The sequence below is a fragment of the Leptosomus discolor genome, chromosome 9, assembly GCF_034619465.1.
Source record: "Leptosomus discolor isolate bLepDis1 chromosome 9, bLepDis1.hap2, whole genome shotgun sequence".
NCBI classification, from domain to species: Eukaryota; Metazoa; Chordata; class Aves; order Leptosomiformes; family Leptosomidae; genus Leptosomus; species Leptosomus discolor.
In genome coordinates this window covers 2,048,707-2,059,144 of record NC_141399.1, presented here as the reverse complement: position 1 = coordinate 2,059,144, position 10,438 = coordinate 2,048,707, and the positions used below count along the sequence as shown (strand labels likewise).

The 10,438-nt window shown below is 58.4% G+C and overlaps 1 protein-coding gene across 1 annotated transcript; it reads left to right on the top strand.

Moving 5' to 3' along the window:
* Window positions 1-561: 561 nt before the first annotated feature.
* Window positions 562-3,808, top strand: BHLHE40 (basic helix-loop-helix family member e40). Its single transcript, XM_086470177.1, has 5 exons — window positions 562-641; window positions 805-874; window positions 1,153-1,260; window positions 1,766-1,889; window positions 2,936-3,808. The coding sequence occupies exons 1-5, from the start codon at window positions 562-564 to the stop codon at window positions 3,793-3,795; spliced, it is 1,242 nt and encodes a 413-aa protein (XP_086326303.1). The 3' UTR covers window positions 3,796-3,808.
* The last annotated feature ends 6,630 nt before the right edge of the window (window positions 3,809-10,438 follow it).

The window sequence follows — 10,438 nt, the reverse complement described above, 5'->3', positions numbered from 1 at the left end:
CGGGCGGGGGACGAGACACACACACACACACGGGGACATTCACACACACGGGGACACACACACACACACACACACACACACACACACACACACGCCCCCCGCAGGGGAAGGGACGACGGGGGGGGGGGGGGCGAGGGCGCCCAGCCCGGGGCGGCCGGGGGCGGCCCCGCCTCCTCCTCCCCCCCCCCCCCCCCCACCTCCCGGCACGTTGCGCGGCGGCGGCGGCGCTGCCGACACGTGAGGCTCATGTGACGGGAGGGGAGGGGAGGGGGGGTGGAAGCGGGGAGGGAGGGGAGGGGAGGGGAGGGGAGGGGAAGGGGGGGGCCGGCGCGCCCGCCCCGGCGGCCGCCAGACGTGCCGGCAGTCACAGGGTAGCGCACGTCGCTCCCGTCCACCCACTCGCCCGCATTTAACCCGGCCCGTCGCCGCCCGCCGCTCCTCAGCCCGCGCGGCGCGGACGCGGCATGAGCAGCCCGCCCTGAGCGCCGCCCGCCCGCCCGCCCGCCCGCCGCTGCCGCCGCCGCCGCCGCCGCTCCTCAGCGCTCCCGCCACCCCAGCGACATGGAGCGGATCCCCAGCGCGCAACCCCCGCCCGTCTGCCTGGGCAAACTGCCCGCCCTGGAGAGCGGCGACCTGCCGGGGTAAGCAGCAGCGGCGGCGGACGGACGGACGGACGGACGGAGGGCTCGGGGGGGAGGAGGAGGAGGAGGTGGAGGAGGAGGAGGAGGAGGAGGAGGAGGAGTGGCCCCGCCGCGGCCCCCGGGGGACAGGGATAATTTCGCTGCTTTCGTTTCGCCCGTGCAGGCTGGACTTCGCGCACATGTACCAAGTTTACAAGCCCAGGAGGGGGTTAAAGAGGAGCGAGGACAACAAGGTAAATTGGGGAGGGGGACGCGCACGCACCCGCACACACACCCCCCCCTGGGGACGCGGCCCCGCAGCCCGCCCTGCGGGACGGGGATTGCCCGGCACCGCAGCCCTGCGGGCGGCTGGGCCGGGGGAGCGGGCGGGGGACGGCGGGGTCGGGCGTTATTCGGGGAGGGGGGGGACATACGGGGACGGGCAGGCAGAGGAGCAGGGAGCGATGGCCGCGCTGCTCCGCTCCCCCCCCCGGCCGCGGGGCGCTGACCCCGGTGCCCGCTGCCTTCGCAGGAGACCTACAAGCTGCCGCACCGGCTGATCGAGAAGAAGAGGCGCGATCGCATCAACGAGTGCATCGCCCAGCTGAAGGACCTGCTGCCCGAGCACCTCAAGCTGACGGTAGGTGGGGGCGGCCCCGGGGACTCCCCCCTACTCCCCCTTTCCCAGCGCCTTGGGGTCTTTCCGCAGCTGGGTCTTTGCCTCCCGTTTTGGGGGGATTTGGGTTCCCTTTGTATCCCGCGCCCGTGGCAGGCTGTAAGCGCGTCCCAAACTTTCCCGGGAGTGGAGACCTCGGGTGGCTTCAGGACCTGCGGGGCTCCGGGGTTGCCCTGTGCTAAGGTCACGATAAATAAAATACTTTTTGAGCTGTGCTGCTGGTCCAAAAATCCCCGTAGGGTGCCGTGATAGCCCTTTCTGCAGCCTGCTTTTTGGCCGATCTTGGTGGGATATTGTCATTTAATAACCTCCGGGCACTGTGCGGGATCAAGGCTCTGCTGCCTTCAAGCCTCTTCACCCACCTGTGTCGGCCCTTCCGCTGTGATTCGGGACACATCGGCCGCCCCGTCGGGCTCCTGGGTGCGTGGCCGACCCCCCGGCCGCCGCCAACCTGCCCCTTTGCTTTCAGACTCTCGGTCACTTGGAGAAGGCGGTGGTTCTCGAGCTCACCTTGAAGCATGTGAAAGCGCTAACCAACCTCATCGAGCAGCAGCAGCAGAAAATAATTGCTTTGCAGAATGGTTTACAAGCGGGTGAGTATTCAAATGGTGTCGTGTGGGAACCTGCGTGCGCTTGACGGACTTTTCCCTTGGAGTCTTTGAAATGCAGTTGTGACACTTCGTTCCTGGGAAGGGAGGAGGCAGGAGTTCTTGCCTTTCATCGCCGTCGGTTTCCCTCGCTTTGCTTGATGAGCTTTTGCAAAAAAAAAAAAAAAGAAGAAAAAAAAAAGATGCATTTCTCAATAGGGTCAGCGTAGAGTGCCCCGTGGAGTTGTTCTGAAATTAAATGGGGGTTTAAGTAGTTTTGTTTAAAGCCCGGATTTGCTCTGAGGTTTTCTCCGAAGCCACTCAGATCTTTCCCTTGGTGTTTATGAGCTTTGGAGCAAACCCAGTTTTGTTTGGGTTGGGTTTTTTTTTTTGTTTGTTTGTTTTTTTTCTGAAGATACACATAAATCTGCTTTTTATACACACCTTTTTAGGTCTTCTCACGAACGAGCTAGCCTGTGTTCTGCAGGCGAAGAGGGGACCTGGTGTGTCAGCTTATCAAAGCTGGAGATGCACTTCCTCCTTCTGTTTTCGCATGAGGCACTCACGTGAATCCGATAAAGTAAAACTGAGTTTTTCTCAAGAGCCTTCCACTGCTCCGGCAGCCACAGGGAGTGCAAGAGAGCTCTGAGCTGAGGCAGAGTCGCCCTGGGCTGGCAGCCGCGCTCTGTGCCTGGGGGTGAAGGGCGAGGTGCGCTCTGCCTTCCCCGCGGGGGCTTCCCAGGGAAGGCACCAGCTTGACTCACGCCTTTCCCTCCGCTCGGCACCTGTTGAAGGTGGCGTGTGCCGTAAATAGCGAACTGAAAAATTAAGGGATTAGGTGAAAGTGGACAGGCGGGTGTTCAAGCAGAAACGAGCGCTTACGCAGACATCGGCGGGGGGATGAGCGCCGAGTTCAGGCTGACCATCGAGGTCGCCTCTCCGGCCGCGCTGTGGCCGAAGCTTAGCGTCGCCTCCAGCCCGCCTGGAAGATGGCGATGGAACCGCTTACCACGCCGTTAATTTTTAATTTCTTTCTGTTAATGTTTCCTCAGGTGACCTGTCATCAAGAAACCTCGATTCCAGCCAGGAAATGTTTCGATCCGGTTTCCAGATGTGCGCCAAGGAAATGCTGCAATACCTGGCGAAGCACGAGAACGGCAAGGACCTGAAGTCGTCCCAGCTCGTCAGCCACCTGCACCGAATGGCCTCCGAGGTGCTGCAGGGCGGAGCCGGCCGCAAGGCCGCCGACATCCCTCCCAAAGCGGTGGACTTGAAAGAGAAACCCGTCTCCTTGACCAAAGCGGCGGAGGGCCACGGGAAAAACTGCGTGCCTGTGATCCAGAGGACATTCGCTCACTCCAGCGGGGAGCAGAGCGGCAGCGACACGGACACGGACAGCGGGTACGGGGGCGAGCTGGAGAAAAGTGACTCCAAATGCGAGCAGCAGTATTTCAAAAAGGATACCGAACTGAAGTACGCTGTCCAGGAGAGAATAAGCTCTATTAAGCAAGAGACTGAGGATCCGCCGGCCAAAAGGAGCAGGCTGGAGTCGCCGGAGGACGAGGGCCCTTTTGGCAGCGACATGATGGGCTCTTCCAGCAGCTTCCTGGGCCCCCACGCTCACCAGCCCCCCCTGTGCCTGCCTTTCTATTTGATCCCGCCATCCGCCACGGCCTACCTGCCCATGCTGGAGAAGTGCTGGTACCCGGCGTCCGTACCGGTCTTGTACCCCAGCCTGCCGGCCTCTGCCGCAGCACTCACGGGGTTCATGAACCCCGATAAGATCTCCCCGCCTCTGCTGATGCCCCAGAGACTCCCTTCTCCCGTACCGGCCCATTCCCCTATCGACTCCTCGGCTCTGCTTCAAGCTTTGAAGCAGATTCCTCCTTTGAACTTGGAAACCAAAGACTAAGCGCAGTGTGACTTTTTTCCTTGGGTTTTTTGGTTTTTTGTTTGTTTTTTTTGTTTTGGTTTTTGTTGGTTTTTTTTTTTTAGTTTGAGACTTTCACTTTTATATATTGGCTGGACTGAGGTGTGGGGATGAGGTTCACTGCGCGTAGGAAGCGAAATCCCCTTTTCTCTGACTTGTTTAGGTAGCTTGGAGAAGGATGAAGGATGCGCCCAGGTTAGCGATTCAGAACGACTTCCAAAAGAGGGGGGAAAAAAAAAAAAAAAATAAGCAGGGTTTTGTGCTTTACCCCTTCCCTTCTTCCCTCCCCGCATCTCCAGAGCAGCGGTTGGCTCGGTCAGCTGCGACTCTGCTGCAAAGCTGTGAAAAAGGACTCCGTGAGGCAGACTCGGGTTGAGGGTCTGCGAATCTGAACACCGTGGTACTTGGCGTAGAGGCTTTTCAGGCAACGGCCCCGCTGCCGGTAGTTGGAGCCGAACTGGTTCGGTGCCCCATCGGTCACCGGTGCCGGGCGCAGCGCGGCGGTGGTGGTGGTGGCAGTGCCACCGCAAGCGTAGGAGGAGCAGAGCAGCGGTCGCTGCTTGGTCGTGCACGGTCAGGTAGACTTGAAGACGGGTTTCTCTCCACACCTTTGCTGATATATACATATATATATATATATTTTTTAAGAAATAAAACGTAGATGCTGCTTGGAAGCTTTACATGGCGTACATCTAATAAATAAATTAACACGTGCCCCTTCCTGTAACTTGAGCTGCTAGTTTGGGCCGGGGAGGGGAGAAAATATCCCGAGGATCACTTTGCTTGTTGCACCTGACTCCAGGCCTCTCTCCCGCTGCCGCTGTGCAGCCTCGCCGGGTGTCGGCTGTTGGAAATGGAAATGGTTTTACCAGCCCCGCCAGCGGGGCCCGGCCGGTGCCGAGCGGGGCGAGTCGAGAGCTTCGCGCGCGATTCAGCCGGTGTCGACAGCGCGGCGGCCGCTGGACGTGCCCCTGTCAGTGCCTTTGGAAAATGAAAAGGCTGGGATTTTTGGAGGAGTTTAATCCTGGGGGGGGGGGTTGAGCATCTAAATTCCTTCGTCTCCTTGGCAAACCCTGGCCCACGTTACTGTGTTGAAGTCAGAGGGTTAGGGTGCTGACTCCTGTCCCGTTGAACTGCGAGGGTCTTCCTCCGCAGAAGAACATCATGTCCAATTTGGCTTTTATTTTTAATTAGAAACCTTCACTGCCAAGTGCGGTGCTGGTTTTATTGTTGTTGGGGTTTTTTGTTTTTGTTTTGTTTTTGTTTTTTCTTACTGGTTTTGAGAACTCCTGTCCAGAAAGCCTGTTGTATGGATCTTCATTTCGCCCTCCCATTGCACCAGCTGTTGAGATGCACTATGCTTGATTGCAGATTGTGTTCTAACGTTTATTTTGTTGTTGGTTTTTGGTTTTTTTTTGGTATACAGTTGTTGCCTTTATTTGTAAAATCCTGTTATAAATATATATATATATTATATAAATATATTAAGAGGTAAAGCGTTTCAGATGTCTATTATTTGTATAACTACTTGAGCATAAAGAAGTGAGAAATATGAATGTATTCTTGTTTCTGGGTTGTCTTTTGTTCTTTTGAAGAGAAGAATTTTTTGTTTTTCTCTAGGGAGAGGTACAGTGTTTATATTTTGGAGCCTTCTTCAAGGTGGGATATTGTACATATTTTTATCTTGAGTAAATGTTAAGTAGTTGTTTAAAAATACTTAATAAAATAATTCTTTTCCTGTGGAAGATAAGGGTTTGCCTTCTGTCCTTGTAAATATTTGAGCAGGATCCTTCCGTGCCGCAGTCGAGGGCGAGCAGAGGGGCGCACAGGGAGCAGCGGGGCTCTCCTCGCTCCCCCAACACCTCCTGCTCCTGCCCGAAGGCAGCTCGGGGTCCCATTACCCGTGTCCCCGGGGATACGTGTTTATTTTAACTCCCTTGGCGCCTTCGGGGATTTTTCTCCTTCCCAATCCCAGGGAGGTGCCAGGAGAGCCTGGCTGGCTCTTCGGCTTTCTCCCCGTTTCACTTCGTGCTCCCTGGGCCTGGCGTTCTGGCTCACCCGCCCCAGGCCCAGCGGGGAGGAGGCAGCCCCTTGCACGGACGGATGCACCTTCTCCGCAGCCTCGGCCCGTTACCTGGAGGAAAAAATGGGCTTTTTGCTGTGGTTTTGCTTTGCCGGCGTCCCTCGGCCCTGCTCCTGCGCCGCGGGCCTGCCCAGCGGTGGTGCCCACCCTCCCCCGGAGGCCAAGGGGCACGAGAGGCAGGCGAGGCGCGGGGTGGCTCCTGGCACGACGGCCATCCCGGCTGGCCTGAGGCCAGGGACAAGCTCCTCTGCTGGGGAAAGCCCCGGTTGTCTCCGTGGTGGGCCCGTTTGGCTGGGAGGGATGGCCACCGCGCTGCCGCTGGGCACCCAGGCAGGGCTGGACCCTCCTCTGCCAGGAATGAGCCCGGGCTGTCCCCCCCCGCGTGCCCCGGCACGCTGCTCCCGCCGCCATTCCACTGGTTCGGGACTTCCAACCGGTGCCACAGGCGGTGACGAGCAGCCTGGTGCGTCTTCGCTCCGGGGGGATATTGTACACTTCTGACCGCGGGCTCCATCCCTGCTGCTCCGGTTTCTGCCCTCCGTGCAGAACGGAGGCGCCCCAAAGGCGAAAGGTGGGCGCAGGGCGGCTCTGGCCGCTGAGGGATGGTGGGGGAGGACTCCTGGCGGTGCATGCCCACCCGTGGATGGGGCATGGGCACCTCTGCGGGGTATTTCAGCTCTTCACGATGCAGATGAATCACAAAACGTGGTGAGAGGTTAAATATCCCACCGGGGCAGTGCTGCTCAGCCCCACTGGGGCAGAAGCAGGTGCCCGGGGGCTGCTCTTAGACGACGGCTGGCACCAGCTTAAAGTAACGTTAGCTTACGAAAAAAACGCAGGGCTGCTCGTATTAATTTATTTGGGGCCTCCATACATCCTGACGTTTATGTTGTGTTTGTTTTAATTAGGGCTAAATATTGATCTCGCTGAAGACGACTGTAAGTAACCCCGTTTTGGGGACAGCATTCGGCGCTCGGCGCAGCGGCGTGTACAGCCTCGTTAGCGGCCGGGTTTCTGGCGCCTTCCCGCAGCTCTCGCTCCCCTTCGGTCTCCATCTTCTGACCCACCTTGTCGTATGGTGGGAGGACTTGCAGCAGCTCCAAATCCTCAGTCACGGAGGAAAAAAAAAAGAAAAAAAATTGTAAAAAAAGAAGTGGAAGAGATAAGGTTTATACAGGAAACGAAGGCTAATGACGGGCTGGGGATTTTCTCTGCCGCCCGGGCCCGGCGCCAGCTGGACAGGTGAGTTCTCTGGGGCAGAGCAGGGTCTGGTGGCCCTCGGTCACCCCTGGCCAGCAGCGTGGGGCCGGGGCCGCGCTGGTGGCAGCACCGCGTGGGGATGCCCAGCCCGCAGACCCCCGTGCCGGAGCTGCTCGCGCCTCGAGCATCCCCCCGCCCTGCCCCTGCCCCACCGCGGCATCGCGCAGAGCCGGCGTCCTCCATCCCGACGAGGAGAAGGGCACAACGCTGGGCGGCCAAGGGTGGAAGGTGATGGAGGGGCCGACCCCCCCCCCCCCCCCCATCCCCCGGCACGGTGCCAGGTCGTGGCAGCCCGTGCCGCGCCGCGCCGGCGGGGTGTGCTGAGATCCCCGGACTTGTTTTCATGGTCTCACCCAGCTCTGACCTGCCTCAAATGTTGACACAATGTCACGTTTCCGACTGCAGTCTTTCATGTGCAGCCGGAGGCTAAATACGGCTGCTGGTTCCTGGAAAAAGACGTGCCTGGCACCCTTTCAGCAGAAACCCGATCCCCATGCAGGCTTGGCACAACAGCTGAATAACACGGCAATAACTCTTTCAGCAGCATTTCAACCCATAAATAGGGCTTCCCGAGCGACTCCTTGAAGTCAGGCAAGGAGGGCACAAGGATTTTTGACGAAAAAGCGCAAATGTAAAGCCCGAGCGGGTGAAAAGCGAGCACGAGGAGGCGGCCCGGTTCGGAGCAGATCACAGGAGATCGTGGCGAGGCCGAGTGCGGTTTGGTTAACGCGAGCAGAGGATTGCCTCAAAAGGAAAGAAATGCTCTTGAATTTTTTAGCGTCTCGGTCCCGTTCTGTACCAGCCCTGTGGAGGTGGGATAGGAACCTTCCTGAAAGTGAGGGCCCTTCCTAACCCCGGCCCAGAGGACACAGAGACACATAATTTTAGCTTTTCACCACCTGTTTGGAAAGCTCCTCTAACCGAGCGCTGTGGTGCTGGATGGTTTTTACAGGCATGTACCCCGGGAGCTGCTTATTTGCATTATGCATGGACCAGGGCCTAAAATAATCTGCAGTGACGCACATTTTTTGCTGTGATTTCCCCCCCCCCCCCCTTTTCTTTTCTTTTCCAGGACTCCATTTTTCTGAACGTGCCGTGACTTTTGAGGGCCACGCATGCTTAACCAGCCCCAGGGCTCCCGAGTCCCTGAATCAGCACGTCCGCCTGCAGACACCGAGCCGAGGGGGAGCTCCCCCCGCCCCGGGCCGTGACAGGGCCACGGCGGGGAGAAGTGCCCTTCTGCTCTGCCCTGGCTTTCATCTGCAAAGCGTGTAGCTGCAAGTGCCGCGTGTTTACAAATGCAGGCATTGCAAGATCCCTTGAACTGTGTCCTAGTACAAAAGAGGCTTTGAAACAAGAACCACGTTGTCATGGCATGTTCCAGGCCAGCAGCACCAGACTGAACCAGATAATTGCTGTTTCTGCTTTAGCTGCTTCATCGTGGAAAAAGCAGCAGGTCTTGAGCAAGTCTTTTTTTTTTTCTTTTTTTTTTTTTTCCCCTTTAGACCTTTGGTGTGATGCTCGGGGTGGAAGGAGAGGGTCGGGAACGCCCGGGCAGGCAGGGGCAGAGGCAGGAGGAGCCCAGCCGGTGCAGTGTACCCGCTCTCAAGCTCCTGGAGGTGAAATGACTCTGCTCGGCTCAGGCCATGTCACCGTCGCCACCAGTGACGCTGACCCTCGCTATGCGACACGGGGTGTCCGCGTGTCGTAACCGTGACCCGCGGCGCGCTGCCGGGGCCAGGAGGCGCAGCGCTCACAGCTCCCCCCCCCCCCCCCCCAGCTCCAGACCTTTCCCGTCGCCCTTCTCCGGGCGCTTCGTGGCATTCCAGAAATATCCACACCAGTGGCAGCCGCCCGGGTGGAAACTGCTCCTCGGACCCTACATCAAGCATGTCCCTCGCCGCCCCCGGGCTCGACGGCCGGGCAAGGGGTGTCTCTGCGCCACGGGACACGGCGGGCGCGATGGAGGGGGTGCCTGCGCTCGTGCTCCCGGGGCACCGCGCTCCCACGCTGGGGTTTTAAGAAATGGAGGGTAACCTTTCTACCTGGCGGTTGGAAACAGTTTATTTCTTAGATATTTCCCTTTCTCCCAGGTGTGTCTTTGCTCCGGGCACATCACGCCGTGGAGTCAGTTATTGCCATTATACCCAGCGCCTTTGGAAACAGCAAACCAGTAAAGCTCTGGCTGGGAAGGGCTTTTCACTGCCTGTGCCTCGTTAAAAACTGCAAAATTGGGGAAAGCTGGGTAACACGATGCAGCTGAGGGAAAGCAAAGGAGTTTGGGACTAGTTTGCAAGAAGCAAGGCTGAGGGATGCCTGAAAATAACAAGGCAGGTCCCCATCTCCTCTCCTGGGTGCTGCTGCCCTCGGGAAGACGGGAGCTGGGCAGGGTCTGTCCCGGGCTGGTTGCTCCCGGCCTCGCCGTACCCGACTTGTTACACCCGCAGAGACCTGTGATCCTGCCCGGGACCTGGGCTGCCGGGTTAAGGTAGGACTGGTTAAGATGGGGCTGGTTAAGATGGGACGGGTTAAGGTGGGACTGGTTAAGGCAGGACTGGCTAAGGCAGGACCAGTTAAGGCAGGGAGGTGTCTGCCGTGGGACACCGGCCCCTCGGCCAGCTCAGCGCCGCCCCGTGCCCACGCGTGTCCGTCCACCTCCGTGCCGGGCCGGGGAACCCCGCTCTGCGGGGGAGAAACTGCTGACGGTGGCTGAGCTGGGTCAGCCGCCTGCAGCCTTGGGCTCGTCCCCAGAGGGCCGTTGTGTCTGCTCTGCCGACCTCTGCTTTTCAGTCCATCACCCGGGGCGGGATGCCACTTTATTGTGTTCCGAACAACAGCTCAGGCCAAAAAAAGGGTGGCAGCGGTCTGTCGTCACCAGAGCAGGAGGGAATAACTCGTTTTCTCTCTGCAACGCAGCTTTGTCTTCCCTTCAGCCCGCGGTGCTGCTGGAAGCATTGCGGTGTTCCCTTCTCCGGTGCGGGGCTCTCCCGGTAGCCTTGCCGTGCGTCTGCTTTTAGTGGCAGCTAGAAAAAAAAGCAAATATCTATTCTGCTTTGAAAGTCCTGATGAATATGCAAACAGTTAGGCCTGAAATATTGCTTATCCTTGTCACGGGGTATGCACAGAGTTCGTATTGGCACTTTTGCCTGAGGATGTATACCACAGGAACGTGGAGCTGAGCAGCTTATGGAAGATTTAACTCTTATTTCTATTCGTGACGCCGAATCATTAATGAGGTTGTGCCCATGTGCAGGGCCTTTCCCCGGGGCTCTTTCCCCCCCC